Here is a 22,816-nt window from a genome sequence, read left to right on the forward strand (position 1 = left end):
TGTCGCCTGAAACTTAGGGAAGAATTGTAATATTACTACTATGGTTGCAATGTTGCCGCCTAAGTAGGTTCCCAGTTATTTGTGATATGCCATATAAATATGTATAAGGTCGCAGTCAGGCGGCCATATAATTGAGATGGAGATCGGAAGGCAATGCACGGACTGTCCCGCGGCTTTCCGAGCATGACAGCTTCATGTATTTCTATGCAGCTGTCAAACCCAGGTTGGGAGAGCCACCGGCCGATCTCCATTCGATTTATACGGCCGTCTGACTCTTCCCTTACAGAGTTCTATACCATGCCCGGAAAGAAATCCTTCTCTTGGAGAACTTTTGTGCCCAGTTCTGTCAGTAACACATCCACAAGCTGGTCGCTGCTCTTTCCATCAGATAATACGGACCATCGCTGGAAGACCTCGGGAAAGATATCTGCAGAAAGGACACCAACATTTTATCAACTGTATAATATAATTTTAGAAAAACTTTGAGAAAGTTCAGTTGGAGGTGAAGTTTTACCCAAATTTTCAATTTTTCAAATTCTTTGTACAAGGATTACAAATAAGTATCATTGATATGATGCAAATGTTACAAATCAAGTGTCTGATGTAGGTTTCTATAGTATACTATTAGGCCACATGGATGACATAGATGTGGGTTTTCTGGAATAGAGTCTCTAAGCATTCTTGCAGACCCACCGTCATCCATGTACTACAGTATATAGATGGCTATTCATTTGAATGTAATGTACTGTATACTAACAGATTTCAGGGTTTACTGATGATGACTGTGCAGAGCTTACCCTAATATAATAGCTACAGTAGGTAAGGGGTGCAAAACTGAACACGTCAATCTGCAAATGAATTCAATATATTTTTAGCATTGAAGGGAAAAAAATATATGATACAAAGGTTGTACATACCTACACACTTCTCCCAGTCTGGCCTAGGGGTTCTGCGTTTCTGAAGATCGTCCACCTCATGGCAGAAAGAATCACGTTGCTGTACAACTTGTTGGTTGATCTCTAGAAGTGACTTGTGTTCCTGCTGTAATTGGGAGAGATCCTTCTGAAGAACATCTATCTGCATCAATAAAGATCAATTATATAGGTACCATGTTTATAAAATATATATACGATGGGGTAATTCATCAACAGTTTTGGTGGGAAGTTCCCCATTGTCCTCATAAAAGAGGGCTTCTGATTGCATTCTGTTTGACCCGAAGGAGTTCAGTTGGGTCATGTGGTTTTATGGTGACCTCCTGGGAATTACATGCATTTATGATCTATAAAGGGGTCACCACCTCAGTCAATATAAGTTCACATATGATGATAAAACTGTATGGACTGTACCACTGAAGCTGTCCACAAGGGCAAGAGAGAAGCTTCTTTCACAGATAATGATGATGACTGCACAGCTCCTATCACACAGTTATACTGTAGGAGATCACTGTTTAACCTGACTGGACACTTATAATATTAGCTTATTTATAGAGAATATAAAAGGAAGGATAATCACAGTGTTATCCCAGGAAACATAGATTTACTGGCTATAGCTGGTCATGCTGCATCATGGTATTTATAGCAGAGTGTAGAGGAATAAAATGCAGGGTGAAAGATGGAATCAAGATGGAGGATGAAAGTCTGAAAAAGGGGGCCTAACTACATGGAAGTAAGTACATAATAGTACATAAAAGTGCAGACCATGACAGGCAAACCAAGTGGAGGGTGTGGTGCTCAGTCACTTCTCACGGACAAGCTATGAGTCAGGATAGTTGAGGAGTCGGAGGTCAAAAGCCAGGAGTGTACCTCATAAACAGAGGGAAGGGACAAAAACATAGTCAGGTCATGGTCCGAGGTCAACATACCAGGAGGATAGCGGATCAGAGCAAAGGGATTAAACAGACGGATGGTCAGAACGAGGTCCAAGGTCAGGCAGCAAAACAATGAGCGAAATACAAGGCACAGAGTAACAAACCACACCTAGCTAAAGCTACGTTTGACAGCTACCTGGGACTGCCAGGTCAGTTAAATAGTTGAGCAATTATGGAAACGCAGAGCACCTGACGAGAGCTCAATAACTCGCGGTCTCAGATTGGACAGTTGAGCTGTCAATCAAAACACAGACCGCTCAGCACGCCCTTGCACCAGAATGGACCACGGATCTGTCGATCACTGCACAGACAGCTCAGCACGCCCCTGCCCCAGACTGGACCACTGAGCTGTCAATCACTGTACAGACAGCTCAGCACGCCCCTGCACCAGACTGGACAACTGAGTTGTCAATCACTGCACAGACAGCTCAGCACGCCCCTGCCCCAGACTGGACCACTGAGCTGTCAATCACTGTACAGACAGCTCAGCACGCCCCTGCACCAGACTGGACAACTGAGTTGTCAATCACTGCACAGACAGCTCAGCACGCCCCTGCCCCAGACTGGACCACTGAGCTGTCAATCACTGCACAGATAGCTCAGCACGCCCCTGCTCCAGACTGGACCACTGAGCTGTCAATCACTGCACAGACAGCTCAGCACACCCCTGCACCAGACTGGACCACTGAGCTGTCGATCAGTGCACAGACAGCTCAGCACGCCCCTGCCCCAGACTGGACCACTAAGCTGTCAATCACTGCACAGATAGCTCAGCACGCCCCTGCACCAGACTGGACCACTGAGCTGTCAATTACAGCACAGACAGCTCAGAACGCCCCTGCACCAGACTGGACCACTGAGCTGTCAATCACTGCACAGACAGCTCAGCACGCCCCTGCACCAGACTGGACCACTGAGCTGTCAATCACTGCACAGACAGCTCAGCATGCCCCTACACCAGACTGGACAACTGAGCTGCCAATCACAGCACAGACAGCTCAGCACGCCCCTGCACCAGACTGGACAACTGAGCTGTCAATCACTGCACAGACAGCTCAGCACGCGCCTGCACCAGACTCAACCACTGAGCTGTCAATCACTGCACAGACAGCTCAGCACGCCCCTGCACCAGACTGGACCACTGAGCTGTCAATCACTGCACAGACAGCTCAGCACGCCCCTGCACCAGACTGGACCACTGAGCTGTCAATCCCTGCACAGAGCTCAGCACACCCCTGCGCCAGACTGGACCACTGAGCTGTCAATCACTGCACAAACCGCTCAGCACTGAGGGGTGGAATCGTTACAGAGGGTAGTTTAAAAAAATGGTAGTGGTTTTCTTTAGAAAGAAATGTACAGCCAGACAACCACAAAACAATAACACAAGAATAATAAGAAAAAACATAAAACGGGGTCAAGCACACCTATCTTAATGAATTAATACACAGGTGCACAAATACGTTGTGTCCAGTATACAACCATATACACACACTGCACGTAATGAAAACATGAACTCCACTATTGCTGTAAAAGTTAAAAACTTAAGGTACTTAGTTAACTTAGTTATTAAAAAAAAACTCAGAAGACATCCAATCACGTCAAGGTGTACCTAAATATGTATAGTCCCTAACCCTCAACCTTTAGAGCTAAGCCTGGCTCCTATCTCTTCCCCAGTTCATTGGAGACCTGTCTTGACAGATGAGAGTTAAGTCATTAGAGTTCAGGTCCATCCATACCTGAGGTCACCTTGTCGTGGTTGGATGACTTTTACGCTTTTTGATAAAAAAAAATATTAACTAACTACCTTTCATGTTTTATATATATATAGCGATGGTGGAGTTCATGTGTGCATTAAATCGCAGTGTGCTGACGCACAGTGTTTTTAAATGACACAAAAATAACACATAAAAGATAACACAACCAATATAAAAATGACACACAGTACACATATAAATACTTGCCTTTTGTACACATGCCGCTAGATATTTTTCCTGATTTTCGAAGTCTCTTCTGGGAACAACATCTCCATAATCAGCTTTTAATGTGTTCAGTAGAACTTGAGTTTTTGTAAGATCATTTCGGGCCGCTCTTAGTGCCACAGCTAAAGTCACCGGGTCTTCTCCCTGCTCTTCTGCAATACATAAGATGTGTTAATTAAACAAATGACTTGTTATACAGCAGACAAACCTAACTATCAGGAGAGTACAGGTGTGCTGAACGCCTTCCTTAGGCTAGGAGCCCAATATGGGGCAGAAAGGCCTTTTGTCCTCCAACACAGACTGCATCCATGGCCCCCCCATGCCTAACACAGACTGCTCCTCATCCTCCAGTGTTACTCAGATTACTCTCCACCCCCCTTCCTCCAGAATCCCCTCCATGCCCTATCCACAGGCTACTCTCCATGCAACACTCCATACAGACTTCTCTCCATCCCTCCTCCATGCAGACTGCTCTCCATCCCCCCTCCAGAAACCTCTCCATGCTACACTCCATACAGACTGCTCTCCATTCCCCCTTCAATACAGACTGCTCTCTATGCTCCCCTTAATACAGACTGCTCTCTATGCTCCCCTTAATACAGACTGCTCTCTATGCTCTCCTTAATACAGACTGCTCTCCATTTCCCCAATACATACAAATGAACTCCACCAGCACAATAGTGAGTGCAGCTCTGGAGAATAATACAGGATGTACAGTGGTGGCCAAAAGTATTGGCACCCCTGCAATTCTGTCAGATAATACTCAGTTTCTTCATGAAAATGATTGCAATCACAAATTCTTTGGTATTATTATGTTCATTTAATTTGTCTTCAATGAAAAAACACACAAAGAATTGTCCTAAAGCCAAATTGGATATAATTCCACACCAAACCTAAAAAAGGGGGTGGACAAAAGTATTGGCACTGTTTGAAAAATCATGTGATGCTTCTCTAATTTGTGTAATTAACAGCACCTGTAACTTACCTGTGGCACCTAACAGGTATAGGCAATAGCTAAATCACACTTGCAGCCAGTTAACATGGATTAAAGTTGACTCAACCTCTGTCCTGTGTCCTTGTGTGTGCCACATTGAGCATGGAGAAATGAAAGAAGACCAAAGAACTGTCTGAGGACTTGAGAAACCAAATTGTGAGGAAGCATGAGCAATCTCAAGGCTACAAGTCCATCTCCAAAGACCTGAATGTTCCTGTGTCTTCCGTGCGCAGTGTCATCAAGAAGTTTAAAGCCCATGGCACTGTGGCTAACCTCCCTAGATGTGGACGGAAAAGAAAAATTGACGAGAGATTTCAATGCAAGATTGTGCGGATGGTGGATAAAGAACCTCGACTAACATCCAAACAAGTTCAAGCTGCCCTGCAGTCCGAGGGTACAACAGTGTCAACCCGTACTATCCGTCGGAGTCTGAATGAAAAGGGACTGTATGGTAGGATACCCAGGAAGACCCCACTTCTTACCCGAGACATAAAAAAGCCAGGCTGGAGTTTGCCAAAACTTACCTGAGAAAGCCTAAAACGTTTTGGAAGAATGTTCTCTGGCCAGATGAGACAAAAGTAGAGCTTTTTGGGAAAAAGCATCAACATAGAGTGTACAGGAAAAAAAAAAGAGGCATTCAAAGAAAGGAACACGGTCCCTACAGTCAAACAGTCAAACATGGCGGAGGTTCCCTGATGTTTTGGGGTTGCTTTGCTGCCTCTGGCACTGGACTGCTTGACCGTGTGCATGGCATTATGAAGTCTGAAGACTACCAGAGCATTGTAAGAAACTCGTTGATGGTTACCGGAAGCGGTTGTTCGCAGTTATTTTGGCTAAAGGTTGTGCAACCAAGTATTAGGCTGAGGGTGCCAATACTTTTGTCTGGCCCATTTTTGGAGTTTTGTGTGAAATGATCCATGATTTGATTTCTGCTTCATTCTCTTTTGTGTTTTTTCGTTGCAAATTAAATGAAGATAATAATACCAAAGAATTTGTGATTGCAATCATTTTCAGGAAGAAACTGAGTATTATCTGACAGAATTGCAGGGGTGCCAATACTTTTGGCCACCACTGTAACTCTTGATCAGTACAGGATCAGTAATGTAATGTATGCACACAGTGGCTGTACCAGCAGAATAGTAAGTGCACCTCTGATCAGCTGTTGCTCACTGTGGTGATTGTGGGTGTGGTGCCTGCAGATCCTGCTGTGTGCTCCAGAGCTCCAGAGAACCAACACCTCTCCACCTGGGGACCTGCTCTGTCTCCTACCCAGGGAGGGAGTGGGTTTCCTGGGATGAGCAATGGAGCCAAGTCCCAGGCTTCTGTTCCCCGAAACAGGCCAGCGGGGGGCAGGAAAAGCCAGCAACCTGCCACCACAATGGAGGACTCGGGGGTGAGACGCTCCACCAGGAGTCGCAGCAATGTGACTCCTACTCCCCCCGGGTCTGTGGAGACCTAGAGAAGCCGCAAGGCTTCCAACTTGGAGGAAAAGCCTGACAGCATGCATGAAAGCGCTCCTTCCGGAGGAAAGCTGAGTGCTCACGGAGGTGAGGCCGACCTCACTGAGGAGGGTTGGGGGCTGCAGAGACCATGGGAGTCTGTGTCCACCTATGCCTCCCGGGTCATGAGCCGTCTCCGTGAGTATGAAGATGCAAGTAAACTCGTCAGGAGGCTCCGGGAGGAGCTGCGCTACACAAGCTCCAAAGCTGCAGGTGCCTCCAAATCGAGGAAGACGAAACTCCAAGCAGAGGTAAAGCAATTCAAGCTTGATATTAATGAGCTGGAAATCAGAAAAGCTTTGATAAGAGAACAGAGTGGTCCATTCAAGGAAAAACTAACTAATGAAGATCGATTCAGAGATATGGCTGATAATAGAGAGCAAAGGCAGATGGGACTGCAGCCTGAGAGCCAGGTGGATGATGAGAGTGATTATGACCAGCAGCAAACCCCACCTGGCAGCCTGCAAAGCTCCCTGCAGGACAGGCGACAATGACATCCGGTCGCAGTTCTGCCGGCTCTGGGGAGGACAGTGACAGCAGCCAGGGAGGGGCGCTAATGGCAGAGATAAAGCTCCTGGAGTCCCCAGTGTGCCTCCAGAACTTTCATCTTGGTGACGATCTACCAGAAGAGACACCCGGGGGCCAGAAAAAGGCTAAGAAGACAAAGCCAAAGCTGCAGGAAGCGGTAAGATTCGTGTATGCCCCCCTCCCTGTACCCCCTGAGTCGGCTGCAGGGTCAGCTCACTGTATAAGCCCCGTTGCCCAGCCAGGGTTCTGCTGTGGATCAGGTGCAAAGGCGCAGGGAGATTACAAGGCGTGGTAGTGAGGCGCAGAGCTCCGTCTCTGCTTGTAGTAGCGGGGACGCAGCAGGAGGTGCTTCAGCCGAGAGGCTGGACAATGAGGGCGGCCCAGCGGTGGGTGTTCGGTCAGGCCATGATACTGTGGGCGCTCCTCTGTGGGAGGGGGGAGTAGCCTAATGTCGGGGGCAGCTCCGGTAGCCTCAGCGCATATGAACGCTGTTGCCGCTGATCACTTAGTTGAGAAGCGGCGGCAGTGTAAGGGGGCTGCCGGAGCTGAGAGTTCCAGTCCTCCCACTGAAGCGCTATTTTGTGTGGGCACCGCTGTTCCGGAAGATCCTGATGTTAAAGATCAGCGGCGCCTCACAGCGGCTAAAGATCAGCAGCGCATTATACCTAATGTCAAACAGAAATTACCGACTGATGACGCGGAGGGCACACATAAGACCAGGGGTGAGGTTTGTCTCCAGTTCTATGGAGGTGACTGAGCCCCTTGTGCCTGATGATGCTGAGGTCAAAATGTCATCCACCGTTGTTACTGGTCCAGCAGGAGTGAATGTGGTGGTGGGTGTGAATGAGACCAATTCATTGTCTAGTGCTGTGGTTACTGGTTTGGTGGAGGGTGAGGGGGAATACAGTGTGGTCCCTTCCAACAGCCGGGGCAGGCAGTGTGCGTAGGAATGTGGTCCGTCTTCGGTGGAGGGGCAGTGATGCATGTCCCCCAAGGTCTAAAGTTGTGGAGCTCCTGCTGATGGGCTTCAAGGAGATTGACATCTACGCCTTGATACATCCCTATTCCACGCCTGAATTTGATGTCAGCTTTGTTTGGCTGGAGAGGCTTGAGCTCTTCTGGTCAAATTATGAGTTGGCAAAAAATGAGCCCAGCTGGCGAGACTTTGTCATTCGGGCAGTGTCTCGCCAAAACCAAGTTGAGAAGGTAACCGTGATGACTCGTAACGAGTCACGTTCTTGTTATGACATCATGATGTGGCTTGGTCGGTATGAGATGCCAAAGAAAAACCGCGACGAGTTTGGTATCTGATCAGGGGCCTGGACGTTTATGGTAAAACTTAAGCGTTCAGGTGGCACAGTTGCCCACATTCCATCATCTGCCTTCCTGGGTAGGGATTGTATCCTTGTCTTCTACCAGGGGCAACTGAATCTCTGCCACAGGTGCGGCGACCCCACGCACTTCAGTGCAAACGGCACTGTGCAGAAATGTGCGTTGTGTAGGGATGTTGGCCATCTTGCTGCACTTTGTGTGGAGATTACATGCCACCTGTGTGGTGAGTTAGGTCACTCATTCAGCCGTTGTCCTCGCTCCTTCGCTAATGCAGTCGAGACCCCGGTGGGAGAAAGCCATGAGGCCTATTCTGCTGGGGAGGGGACTAGCAGGGGTGGGGGAGCTGAGGGGCCAGGGAAGAAAAGCAATAAAAAGATGCCTGCCCAGCTGAGGCGTCTAGACAAGCGCAGACAGGAGAGGGAGCTAGGCGAGCCCCGGGCTACTGTGGCGGCCCCTGTCCTGGATGCCAGTGCTGCTGCTGAGGCCCCGAGGGATGATGAGTTGGATGAGGAGGTCAGGAGGATCCACAGGGAGGAAACCGCCTGTGCTTCAGAATCCTCCCATTATGAAAGTATGGATGAGGATAATAAGCGGTGGCGAGAGGACAAGCGTAAGCTAGGCACCAAAAAGAAGAGAAAGAAGGGAGATAAAACATCTTCTCCCGCTCTGACCAAGGTACCTAAGGAAGGTAAAACTGACTCCCCTCTGGTTGGTCTTTCTAACCGGTTCCAAGCCCTTGAGAACATCTCCTCCTCTGAGTAGGAGGCCGAGGGTGAGGTTCCGGCTTCGGCGGAGCTTACAGGGGGCGCCGAGTCTCCTTCTCCTGGGGATGCAAGGTCCTTGGGGGACTGGCCCAGAGTCTGGAGACGAGGACGAATAAAGAAGGAAAAATGTGGGAATGGACACCTCTGTGTCATTAAAGAGGGTGAAGGATACTTCGTCTGAGGCAGAGGATAAGGGGAGGGGGAAAAAAACAAACACCTAACTCAATCACCAATGATGGAGGTACCCACTCTGTTGACACTGGCGTCCATTAATGTCGCCAGCATTAAGTCAAATATGACTAGATTTGCGGCCTTTGATTTTCTCAGCCGGGTTGAAGCTGACACTTTCTTTTTGCAAGAGATCAGGCTGCCAAACATGGCAGAGGTGTTTATCGCTAAGAGGGAGTAGAGTTGCGGGCCCTCCTATTGGTCTCTTGGGGCCAAGCCGTATAGCGGAGTGGCGGTCCTTTTTACCACATCGGTAGAATGCCGATGGGTTACTGAGTTAGAAATGGGGAGGTGCCTGATATTAGATGTCCTCAAGAAGGGACAAGAGCTCCGGCTCATTAACATCTATGGTCCCCAATCTAAGTGGGACCGGAAGTGTCTTTTTATGAGGATCAAGCCCTACCTTTTTACGAGTCGGCAGGTCATCTTTGTAGGGGACTTCAACACTGTTACAAGGCCCTGGGATAGAGGAGGTTCCAGAGACAAGCTGATAGTGTCGCCCTTAATAGTATAGCTAGTGAGGATCGCCTGGTGGATGTCCACATCTGGCAAACCCCAGGCCACGAGGGGTTCACTTATCATACAGGCAACTGTAGGTCCAGAATAGACAGGTTTTATTTAAAGGAGGAAGCTGTCTCTTCAGCAGTATCTGTTGTTGGGGTGGAGTTCTCCGACCACTGTTTGATTTTGTTTTCTCTGAATGTTACAGAGACCCCCTGGATGGGAAAAGGCTTTTGGAGGCTCAATTCGTCTCTCTTGGAAGTAGTGGAGATAAGACAGTCCTCTGAGTATTTTCTTCAGAGCCAGGTACCCTTTCTGGATCTTTGTAGTAGTAAGTCAGAGTGGTGGGAGATGTTCAAGAAAAGGGTGGCGACATTCTTCAGCCAGCTCTCGAGTCTCAGGAGTCTGGACAGGTACTGCCTGTATCAGGGCCTGAGGAGGAAACTCGAGCATCTTGTCTCAACTGGAGGTAGCCGCGAGGAGATCTCCAGAGTGAAATCTTTGCTAATGAGGTGTCAGTATGATAAACACGCATCTTTGGTTTTTGAGAGGGATTATGGGAAGTACCGCTCGCCCGACCCTTACAAAAACTGCAAGATGTCAGTGAAAAGTAAAGTTGTTACAGGACTGGTTGACACTGCGAGGTCCCTGAAAAGATCCAGGTCAGGGATCCTGGAGGTCGTCAGATCCTTCTACTCGCACCTCTTGCTGAAGAGGGATCAGCATTGGAATGCGATGCCGGCTTTTCTAGCTGAAGCCGTCCCCGAACCAGGGGTAGACCCCTCTCTTGACGTTTTGACAGAGATGATCAAAGGAAGAGGAAGTTAGGTTGGCGATTGAAGGACTCGCCCTAAAGAAATCTCCCAGTCCAGATGGCTTAAGATCTGAATTCTAGAAGACCTTTAAGGACGCCTTGGTTCCCTTCTTCACTGAGATATTCAATGATAGTGCAATGCAAAAAAAAGGAGCATGGACCGCACCTCCAAAAAATCATACATTTGATCTAATGCCTCTCGGCAAAAATATATATAACTGAACATGAGGTTCTTAGTTTAACATTCTGATCAGACTGTATGAAGCCCACTGCCACGTCACGGCAAACCTCGTAGTGGGTCCTAACATTTCCTGCCTGAACGGGAGCGGAGCCGTGAGCCAACCACCACCGCAGCGACAATGCACCAGCAGGGCGGGCGGCCTGGTGCTTCACAGAACCCATGCTGCAAGACCGAGTCCCCTTTCTTGGACCAGCACTCCTCCCATTTGGCACAGGCGATTTTAATTAGCAGGAGACTGCAAAGAGGGTCTAGCCTATTTTTGTTCTCACTTAAGAGCTTGAGGAAGGTGAGTCACAATGCTCCTTTCATGTGGTGTTGGTGCAGTATGTTGGCCATTGTTGCTGTGGTTTTGTGCTTGTGGGGCGGCGCGGCCTGGAGTCATGGGGACTCGGTCTTGCAGCATGGGTGCTGTGAGGCATCAGACCGCCCGCCCTGCTGGTGCATTGTCGCTGCGGTGGTGGTTGGCACACGGCTCCGCTCCCGTTCAGGCAGGAAATGTTAGGACCCACTACGAGGTTTGCCGTGGCGTGGCAGTGGGCTTCATACAGTCTGATCAGAATGTTAAACTAAGAACCTCATGTTCAGTTATATATATTTTTGCCGAGAGGCATTAGATCAAATGTATGATTTTTTGGAGGTGCGATCCATGCTCCTTTTTTTTGTATTCAATGAGTGTCTTTCCTCGGGCACTCTGCCGAAATCAATGAGGAGGTCTGCTCTGATCATCTTGTCAAAGGGTAAGGACCCATCTTGCATTGAAAATTGGCGTCCCATAGCGCTTCTCAATGCAGACTATAAGGTTTTGGCAAAAGTAATGTTTAATTGGCTGGTGAAATTTGCACCCCGGCTCCTTTCGGGGGCCCAGCATTGCTCTGTTCCAGGCCGCAGTACAATTAGTGCTGTACTTTGTGTCCGAGAGGCAGTGGAGCAGGGTAGGGCTGGCCACTGGAAGGGGTACATGCTGTCATTGGACCAAGCAAAAGCGTTTGATAGGGTTAATCATGAGTACCTCTGGTCTGTCCTGAGGTATGGCCTGCCAGGGGGGGTTTGTTGACTGGCTTAAGACCTTGTACGCTAGGGCAGAGACTTTCCCGCTTGTGAACGGTTGGATTGGCAGCTCTTTTGAGGTTGGGTGTGGTGTTCGCCAGAGTTGTCCCTTGAGAACGCTGCTGTGTTTGTGGTTGACCCACGTCTTAGGAGGGTGGAGCCTGGACCGTTGGCTGGGATCGGGATGGACCGGGCAGCACCGGAAGCCATTCTGAAAGTGGTGGCGTATGCCGATGACATCATCGTTTTTGTTTCCTCTGATGGGAAGGCAGAGTGGCTGTTGTCAGAGGTAAATTGCTACTCGGAGGCATCCGGGTCTAAGATCACCCGGGATAAGTGTGAAAGTCTCTGGCTGGGAGGAGAAGAGCCTGGTTTTGATCTCCCGGACACCCTTCCAGGACCCAAAGTCTCTGCAAAAGTTCTTGGCATCAAATTTGGCCAGGGGGATTACCCCAAACAAAATTGGGACAGCAGGCTAGAGATAGCCACTCAGAAGGTGAACCAATGGAAGGGTTGGTCTTTGACCCTAAGGGAAAGGGTAAACCTGATCAAAACTTACCTGTTCCCTTTGCTTATCTATCTGGGCAGTGTGTGTGCATCTTGCTGGAGCCTCTCTGGACTTGGGTCTACAATTTGTTCTTCCAACTGTTATGGGGGAATAGACTGAACCTGGTCAAGAGGGAGGGTACTTACCGTATGAGGAGACTAGGAGGGTTGAGTATGGTCAACCCTGTGGTATTCCTTGTGAATACCTTCATTAAGATCAATATTGCAACCCTCTGGAAAGTGAGGGCTCCTCCGTGGGTATTCTTCTTTAGGGGATGGTTTCAGCCTTTCTTCCAGGAATAGGAGACAGGAGGGCAAGTGAAGGATCTACGCACACCACATGGCTTACGCTACCCTGGTTCTGAAGGTAATTCGCTGGTGCCGAGGAAGCTCCTTGACAAAAGGGTTCTGTTGACCCTTTTACAGAGGCCTCTGGCGCTCAGGGATTGCCCAAGTTGGGATCTTGCGGTGGGTCTGCATCTTTTGAATTCTATCAGGATCCCCACAAAGTTTTGGGACTTGGCTTGGCGCTGCTTCCATGGAAAACTGTGTGTGAGGCTATGTGCCCACGATGCAGAAATGAAGCAGAAAATTTCTGCAGCATTTCTGCATCTCCCTGGCAGAAAAAAACGCATGCAGATTGTGCATGCGTTTTTCCTGCAGAATACATGCGGATCCACATGCAGATTCATATGCGTTTCCGCATGCAGATTGACAAGCGCTTTCCAGGTGATAGCATCACTTGGAAAGTGCTTGACAACTAGGTTACACTGTATAAATCCATGCAAACAGCATGGATTTATACAGTGTGAACCGTAAAAATTAAAACAAATAAAGCTATACTCACCCCCGATGCCCGGCGTGGCTGCAGCGCTCGTTCCTGTCTGGTTCCTGGATGCCGGCATCTCGCGAGACAGAGCGGTGAAGGGCCTGCGGTCACATGACTGTGACGTCACCGCAGGTCCTCAAACGATGCCGGCATTCAGAGAGAAGCCGCCGGACAGGTGAATATAAACTTTATTTGTTATTTTATTCTTTTTTTACAGGTACAATGGTACCCAGGTCTGGATGAGAGTCTCCTCTCCTCCAGAACTGGGTACCATCCGCACATAGAGACGCATAGAAGCCGCTTGTAAAAATGTACAGTCGCGGTTTCTATGCGTCTCAATGCAAGTCAATGGCGGGAGTTCCGCTGCGCTTCCGCGAAATTAAATGACATGCTGCAGATTTTTGTACGCAGCATAAACGCTGCGGAAAAATCCGCAGCATGTGCATAGAACATGCGGAATCCCCTTGGGGACCATGGGGTGCGGATTACCTAGCGTTTCACAAGCGTTTCCGCTGCGGAAATTCCGCAGCATAAACGCTTGAAAAACGCCACGTGGGCACACAGCCTGAGGGACAATTTGAAGTGTAGGAGCTCTGAGGACAGGAACTGTCCTTGGGAGCATTGTGGTACCATGCTGGAAAGAAAGGACCACTTCCTGCTTTGTTGTTCCTCTAACACAGAGGTGTAGAACAGGGTGGGCGCCTCCATTGGCTGGACCCAGCTGGCCGGTCTCTCTTATGCGGAATGGGTCTATGGAGCATTCGCAGACCTGGGTGGTCGGGACCGCTGCACCTTATTTCTAGTTAGCACAGTGATTAGGTATCACACGTAGAACGCACGGTGCTTAGTATCGACGCAACGGAAAATCCTCCCAGTGGACGATGTGCTTAGGACCATAATCGGTGACCTGATGAAGGTGCGCTCTCTGGAGTATGAGAGACTGGGTACACGGAGGGCCGCTCTCCTCTTTAGGGGCTTTTCTTTTAGTGTGCCCTAGTCTGGTCATCTCCTCTCCTGGTGGTGGGCTGCTGCTGACACCATGGATTTTTGTTTTGTTTTGATCAGTAGACAGTGATGTAGGGCTGCAGGCGCCGAACTTGGGCTTTGTTAGTTGTGGTTATTGTATTGTTTGTTATTGTATACTAGATGGTGGCTCGATTCTAACGCATCGGGTATTCTAGAATATGTATGCGGCCGACCGGGCGCGACTAATCAGCGAAGCAGTGTTTAAATGGGTTGTGCACTACTTTAAATTAACCCCCCAATGTATCCCCCCGGGGCCCCTAATGAATTTTGTAATTACGTCATGTTGTCAATACTGCTTGTGACAACATCGCTGACGACGCACAGCCAGCACGTAATTCCCCCGGCTGCAGCCGGCTCTTACTTCCGCTTACATCACGACTATTTGCGGCTGCAGCCGGGGGTCTCCTGTTCTGCGTACCACGGGGAATGAAACGTGACAGAAGTACATCACACTCTGACTTACCGTGTTTAGTAAACGTGACTGAACTATGTCGCACTGTGACTGAGAATGTATTCATTAAACGTAACAGAAGTACATCACACACTGTGACTGACAAAACATGTTCAGTACGTCATGGGCAGTTGGTGAGTCACATGACCACATGGGCGGAGTCAGCCCTGCTATCTCCCGACTTGTTCTGAAATCCCGCGTCGCTGATTGGCCGTGGCCGGACCAATCAGTAACGCGGGATTTCCTGGACGGACAGACGGGATAAGCCGATTATATAGTAGATATTGTACTGTATATAAGGATATGGATTTGGGTGTAGGTGTTAGGTTGGGTGGTGGGAAAAGGAGGGAGGTGGGTTCATCTTGTGGGACTTTGGGACACTGGTTATTTAGGTGAAAAACTGGCACTGCCTGATCTGGCTTATAGATGTTGGACATGGACTGAGGCATGAGGCGCAGGACCAGCTCTCAGGTCAGTGCCGGGGTTGGGAATGGTGGGGTTGAGTGTGGGGTGTTTTGTTTAGTTTTGTATATATTTGTATAGTTAGAATTTATTGTATATTAATTTAAAAAAAAAAAAAAAGTTTGTATATATTTGTCAGCTATTGTTTATTTTATGTTTATTTTATTTATAGTTTGTGGTTATTTTCTTTGGTAACCGGACCAGAAGTCTGTAGTAAGAGTAGTTATTATTCTATATATATGTATAATATGTGTGTGAGGAGAGGGAGCGGCTGGACCAGTTTCATTACACTGTTTATTTTGTGGTTGTTAATTTTGTTATGTTTCTGTTATTACTGTTATGTTTTAAATTTTTATAATAAAAGATCTATAAGATGTAACTCAGGATCAGTACAGGATCAGTAATGTATGTACACAGTGCCTGCACCAGCAGAATAGTGAGTGCAGCTCTGGAGTATAATACAGGATGTAACTCAGGATCAGTAATGTAATGTATGTACACAGTGACTGCACCAGCAGAATAGTGAGTGAAGCTCTGGAGTATAATACAGGATGTAACTCAGGATCAGTAATGTAATGTATGTACACAGTGACTGCACCAGGAGAATAGTGAGTGCAGCTCTGGAGTATAATACAGGATGTAACTCAGGATCAGTAATGTAATGTATGTACACAGTGCCTGCACCAGCAGAATAGTGAGTGCAGCTCTGGAGTATAATACAGGATGTAACTCAGGATCAGTAATGTAATGTATGTACACAGTGACTGCACCAGCAGAATAGTGAGTGAAGCTCTGGAGTATAATACAGGATGTAACTCAGGATCAGTAATGTAATGTATGTACACAGTGACTGCACCAGGAGAATAGTGAGTGCAGCTCTGGGGTATAATACAGGATGTAACTCAGGATCAGTACAGGATCAGTAATGTAATGTATGTACACAGTGACTGCACCAGCAGAATAGTGAGTGAAGCTCTGGAGTATAATACAGGATGTAACTCAGGATCAGTAATGTAATGTATGTACACAGTGACTGCACCAGGAGAATAGTGAGTGCAGCTCTGGGGTATAATACAGGATGTAACTCAGGATCAGTAATGTAATGTATGTACACAGTGACTGCACCAGCAGAATAGTGAGTGAAGCTCTGAAGTATAATACAGGATGTAACTCAGGATCAGTAATGTAATGTATGTACACAGTGACTGCACCAGGAGAATAGTGAGTGCAGCTCTGGGGTATAATACAGGATGTAACTCAGGATCAGTAATGTAATGTATGTACACAGTGACTGCACCAGCAGAATAGTGAGTGAAGCTCTGGAGTATAATACAGGATGTAACTCAGGATCAGTAATGTAATGTATGTACACAGTGACTGCACCAGGAGAATAGTGAGTGCAGCTCTGGGGTATAATACAGGATGTAACTCAGGATCAGTAATGTAATGTATGTACACAGTGACTGCACCAGGAGAATAGTGAGTGCAGCTCTGGAGTATAATACAGGATGTAACTCAGGATCAGTAATATAATGTATGTACCCAGTGACTGCACCAGCAGAATAGTGAGTGCAGCTCTGGGGTATAATACAGGATGTAACTCAGGATCAGTAATGTAATGTATGTACACAGTGACTGCACCAGGAGAATAGTGAGTGCAGCTCTGGAGTATAATACAGGATGTAACTCAGGATCAGTAATATAATGTATGTACCCAGTGACTGCACCAGCAGAATAGTGAGTGCAGCTCTGGAGTATAATACAGGATGTAACTCAGGATCAGTAATGTAATGTATGTACACAGTGACTGCACCCGGAGAATAATGAGTGCAGCTCTGGAGTATAATACAGGATGTAACTCAGGATCAGTAATATAATGTATGTACCCAATGACTGCACCAGCAGAATAGTGAGTGCAGCTCTGGGGTATAATACAGGATGTAACTCAGGATCAGTAATGTAATGTATGTACACAGTGACTGCACCAGGAGAATAGTGAGTGCAGCTCTGGAGTATAATACAGGATGTAACTCAGGATCAGTAATATAATGCATGTACCCAGTGACTGCACCAGCAGAATAGTGAGTGCAGCTCTGGGGTATAATACAGGATGTAACTCAGGATCAGTAATGTAATGTATGTACACAGTGACTGCACCAGGAGAATAGTGAGTGCAGCTCTGGAGTATAATACAGGATGTAACTCAGGATCAGTAATATAATGTATGTACCCAGTGACTGCACCAGCAGAATAGTGAGTGCAGCTCTGGAGTATAATACAGGATGTAACTCAGGATCAGTAATGTAATGTATGTACACAGTGACTGCACCAGGAGAATAGTGAGTGCAGCTCTGGAGTATAATACAGGATGTAACTCAGGATCAGTAATATAATGTATGTACCCAGTGACTGCACCAGCAGAATAGTGAGTGCAGCTCTGGGGTATAATACAGGATGTAACTCAGGATCAGTAATGTAATGTATGTACACAGTGACTGCACCAGGAGAATAGTGAGTGCAGCTCTGGAGTATAATACAGGATGTAACTCAGGATCAGTAATGTAATGTATGTACACAGCAACTGCACCAGGAGAATAGTGAGTGCAGCTCTGGAGTATAATACAGGATGTAACGCAGGATCAGTAATGTAATGTATGTACACAGTGACTGCACCAGGAGAATAGTGAGTGCAGCTCTGGAGTATAATACAGGATGTAACTCAGGATCAGTAATGTAATGTATGTACACAGTGACTGCACCAGCAGCATACTGGGTGCAGCTCTGATCAGGTGCTAGTCAGTGTGGTGATTGCGGGTGTGGTGGCTGCAGATCCTGCTGTGAGCTCCTGATCTCTGAGAAACCAACACCTCTCCACCTGGGGACCTGCTCTCTCTCTTTCCCAGGGAGGGAGCGGGTTTCTGGGATGAGTGATGGAGCCAAGTCCCAGGCTTCTGCTTCCCGAACCAGGCCGGCGGGGGGCAGAAGAAACCAGCAACCGGCCTGCACATCAGAGGACTCGGGGGTGAGACGCTGCACCAGGAGTCGCAGCAATGTGGCTCCTACTCCCCCCGGGATTGTGGAGACCCCCAGCAGCCGCAAGGCTTCCAGCATGGAGGAAAAGCCTGACAGCGGCGTGCAAGATGGCGCTCCTTCTGGAGGAAAGCTGAGTGCTCTCGGAGGTGAGGCCGACCTCCCTGAGGGGGGTGGGCGCTGCAGGGACCCCGGGAGTCTGTGTCCACCTATGCCTCCCAGGTCATGATCCACCTCCGTGAGTATGAAGATGCCAGTAAGCTCATCAGGAGGCTCCAGGAGGAGCTGCGCTGCACAAGCGCAAAAGCTGCAGGGGCCTCCAAACCAAGAAAGTCCAAGCTCCAAGCCGAGGTAAAGCGACTGACCAGTGAAATTCAACTCCTGGAACTTAGGAAAGCCACCATCAGGGAGCAGAGTGGTCCTTTCAAAGAAAAACTTATAAATGAAGACCACTTTAGAGAAATGGCTGATACCAGAGAGCAAAGGCAGATAGGGCTGCAGCCTGAGAGCCAGGTGGATGATGAGAGTGATGATGACCAGCAGGAAGCCCCACCTGGCAGCCTGCAAAGTCACCCGCAGGCCACGTGCAGCGAGCTCCCTGCAGGACAGGCGACAGTGACATCCGGTCGCAGTTCTGCTGGCTCTGGGGAGGACAGTGACAGCAGCGGCCAGGGAGGGGCGCTAATGGCGGAGATTAAGCTCCTGGAGTCCCCAGTGTGCCTCCAAAACTTCCATCTTGGTGACGATCTACCAGAAGAGGCACCTGGGGGCCACAAAAAGGCAAAGAAGACCAAGCCAAAGCTGCAGGAAGCGGTAAGCTATGTCTATGCCCCCCTCCCTGTACCCCCTGAGTCGCGGGCAGGCTCAGCTCGCTGTATAAGCCCCGTTGCCCAGCCCAGCCCGGGTTCTGCTGTGGATCCGGTGCAAAGGCGCGGGGAGATTACAGAGCGCGGTAGGGAGGCGCAGAGCTCCGTCTCTGCTTGTAGTAGTGGGGACGTAGCAGTAGGTGCATCAGCCGAGAGGCTGGACAGTGAGGGCGGCCCGGCGGTGGGCGTTCCATCAGGCCACGATGCTGTTGTGCGCTCCTCAGTGGGAAGGGGGAGCAGCCCGGTGTCGGGGGCAGCTCCGGTAGCCTTGGCGCCTCTGAATGCTGTTGCCGCTGATCACTTAGTTGAGAAGCGGCGGCAGTGTGAGGGGGCAGTTGGGGCTGAGCGTCCCGGTCCTCCCACGAAAGTGCTATTTTGTGTTGGCGTCGCTGGTCCGGAAGATCCTGATGCTAAAGATCAGCGGCGCCTAACTGCAGCTAAAGATCAGCGGCACATTATACCAAATGCCAAACAGCGGAAATTACCGACCGATGATGTGGAGGGCACACATAAGACCGGGGGTGAGGTCGCCTCCAGTTCTATGGAGGTGACTGAGCACCTTGTGCCTGATGCGGAGGTCAAAAGGTCATCCACCATTGTTACTGGTCCAGCAGGAATGAATGTGGTGGTGGAGGTGAATGAGGATAATTCATTGTCTAGTGGTGTGGTTGCTGGTTTGGTGGAGGGTGAGATGGAGGTGGGTAATGGTGATACTGTTGGGGCTGATGTGGTCACTGGTCCGGTTGCCCCCCCGGGGGTGGCAACACCTGTCCAGAGTTATGCCAGTGTCACCTCCGGGGCAAATAGGGCATCCTCCTCGTCTCCGGGCTTTGGGGACGGCATGTTGCAACGGCGCCTTCTGGAGGCTCTAAAGAAGGGGGAGAGATCACTAATGGTAGAGGGTCGAGAGGTTGATCTATCCTTCTGGATAGAGAGGCATAGCCTCGGGGCCTTCCGAGAGCAAAAAGGGGGAGATACAGTGTGGTCCCTCCCAACAGCCGGGCCAAGCAGTGTGCGTAGGAATGTGGTCCGTCTTCGGTGGAGGGGCAGTGATGCATGTCCGCCAAGGTCTAAAGTTGTGGAGCTCCTGCTGAGGATGGGCTTCAAGGCGATTGACATCTACGCCTTGATACATCCCTATTCCACGCCTGAGTTTGATGTCAGCTTTGTTCGGCCGGAGGGGCTTGAGCTCTTCTGGGCGAATTATGAGTTGGAAAAAAAATGAGCCCGGCTGGCGAGACTTTGCCGTTCAGGCAGTGTCTCGCCAAAACCAGATCAAGAAAGTGACCGTGATGACTCGTAACGAGTCGCTTTCTTGCTATGACATCATGACGTGGCTTGGTCGGTATGGAGAGGTGGTGGAGATGCCAAAGAAAAACCGCGACGAGTTTGGTATCTGGTCAGGGGCCTGGACGTTTATGGTAAAACGTAAGCGTTCAGGTGGTACGGTTGCCCACATTCCATCGTCTGCCTTCCTGGGTAGGGATCGTATCCTGGTCTTCTACCAGGGGCAACCGAAGCTCTGTCACAGGTGCGGCGACCCCACACACTTCAGTGCAAACTGCACCATGCAGAAAGGTGCGTTGTGTGGGGGTGTCGGCCATCTTGCCGCCTCTTGTGTGGAGATTAGGTGCCACCTGTGTGGTGAGTTAGGTCACCCATTCAGCCGTTGTCCTCGCTCCTTTGCTAATGCAGTCGAGACCCCGGTGGGAGTAAGCCGTGAGGCCGATTCTGCTGGGGAGGGGACTAGCAGGGGTGGGGGAGCTGAGGGGCCAGGGAAGAAAAGCAATAAAAAGATGCCTGCCCAGCTGAGGCGTCTAGACAAGCGCAGACAGGAGAGGGAGCGAGGCGAGCCCCAGACTACCGGGGCAGCCCCTGTCCTGGATGCCAGTGTTGCTGCTGAGGCCCCGAGGGATGATGAGTTGGATGAGGAGGTCAGGAGGATCCACAGGGAGGAAACTGCCTCTGCTTCAGAATCCTCCCATTATGAAAGTATGGATGAGGATAATAAGCGGTGGCTAGAGCACAAGCGTAAGCTCGGCACCAAAAAGAAGAAAAAGAAGGGAGATAAAACATCTTCTCCCGCTCTGACCAAGGTACCTAAGGAAGGTAAAACCGACTCCCCTCTGGTTGGTCTTTCTAACCGGTTCCAAGCCCTTGATAACATCTCTTCCTCTGAGGAGGAGGCTGAGGGTGAGGTTCCGGCTTCAGCGGAGCTTACAGGGGGCGCCGAGTCTCCTTCTCCTGGGGATGCAAGGTCCTTGGGGGGAGGGACTGGCCCAGAGTCCGGAGACGAGGATGAAAAAAGAAGGAAAAATGTGGGAATGGACACCTCTGTGTCATTAAAGAGGGGGAAGGATTCCTCCTCTGAGGCAGAGGATAAGGGGAGTGGGAAGAAGAAAGCCATCTAACTCAATCACCAATGATGGCGGTACCCACTCCGTTGACGCTGGCGTCCATTAATGTCGCCAGCATTAAGTCAAACATGGCTAGATTTGCGGCCTTTGATTTTCTCAGCCGGGTTGAAGCTGACATTTTCTTTTTGCAAGAGACCAGGCTGCCAAATATGGCAGAGGTGTTTATAGCTAAGAGGGAGTGGAGACTCGGGCCCTCCTATTGGTCTCTTGCGGCCGAGCCGTATAGCGGAGTGGCGGTCCTTTTTACCGCACCGGTAGAATGCCGACGGGTTATTGAGTTAGAAATGGGGAGGTGCCTGATATTAGATGTCCTCATGAAGGGACAAGAGCTTCGGCTCATTAACATCTATGGTCCCCAATCTAAATGGGACCGGAAGTGTCTCTTTATGAGGATCAAGCCCTACCTTTTTACGAGTCGGCAGGTCGTCTTTGGAGGGGACTTCAACACTGTCACGAGGCCCCGGGATAGAGGAGGTTCCAGAGACAAGCTGACTTATCATAGCGTCGCCCTTAATAGTATAGCTAGTGAGGCTCGCCTGGTGGATGTCCACATCTGGCACACCCCAGGCCACGAGGGGTTCACCTATCATAGAGGTAACTGTAGGTCCAGGATAGACAGGTTTTATTTAAAGGAGGAAGCCGTCTCTTCAGCAGTATCTGTTGTTGAGGTGGAGTTCTCCGATCACTGTTTGATTTTGTTTTCCCTGAATGTTAGAGACCCCCCGGATGGGAAGAGGCTTTTGGAGGCTCAATTCGTCTCTCTTGGAAGAAGCGGCGATAAGACAGTCCTTTGAGGATTTTCTTCAGAGCCAGGTACCCTTACTGGATCTTTGTAGTAGTAAGTCAGAGTGGTGGGAGATGTTTAAGAAAAGGGTGGCGACATTCTTCCGCCAGCTCTCGAGCCTCGGGAGCCTGGACAGGTATCGCCTGTATCAGGGCCTGAGGAGGAAACTCGAGCATCTTGTCTCAACTGGAGGTAGCCACGAGGAGATCTCCAGAGTGAAATCTTTGCTAATGAGGTGTCAGTATGATAGACACGCATCTTTGGTTTTTGAGAGGGATTACGGGAAGTACCGCTCGCCCGACCCTTACAGAAACTGCAAGATGTCAGTGAATAGTAAAGTTGTTACAGGACTGGTTGACACTGCGGGGTCCCTGAAAAGATCCAGATCAGGGATCCTGGAGGTCGTCAGATCCTTCTACTCGCACCTCTTGGGGAAGAGGGATCTGGATTGGGATGAGATGTCGGCTTTTCTGGCTGAAGCCGTCCCCGAACCAGGCGTAGACCCCTCTCTTGGTGTTTTGACAGAGATGATCAGGGAAGAGGAAGTTAAGTTGGCGATTGAAGGGCTTGCCCTAAAGAAATCTCCCGGTCCAGATGGCTTAACATCTGAA

General features: G+C 49.2%; 1 protein-coding gene across 1 annotated transcript in view; it reads right to left on the reverse strand.

Annotated features, from left to right (window-relative positions):
* TSNAXIP1 (translin associated factor X interacting protein 1) overlaps nt 1-22,816 on the reverse strand; it is an 86,839-nt gene that overhangs the window by 9,392 nt on the left and 54,631 nt on the right. The window contains exons 8-10 of the mRNA XM_073659395.1: nt 3,829-3,998; nt 918-1,077; nt 297-427 (exon numbers count right to left, since the gene is read on the reverse strand). Of these exons, the coding sequence (XP_073515496.1) occupies nt 297-427; nt 918-1,077; nt 3,829-3,998 (461 nt within the window). The remainder of the gene's footprint in view (nt 1-296; nt 428-917; nt 1,078-3,828; nt 3,999-22,816) is intronic.

Source organism: Phyllobates terribilis, unplaced genomic scaffold, assembly GCF_046119375.1.
Source record: "Phyllobates terribilis strain yellow unplaced genomic scaffold, ASM4611937v1 Scaffold_13__5_contigs__length_258822181, whole genome shotgun sequence".
In the NCBI taxonomy this organism is placed as follows: domain Eukaryota; kingdom Metazoa; phylum Chordata; class Amphibia; order Anura; family Dendrobatidae; genus Phyllobates; species Phyllobates terribilis.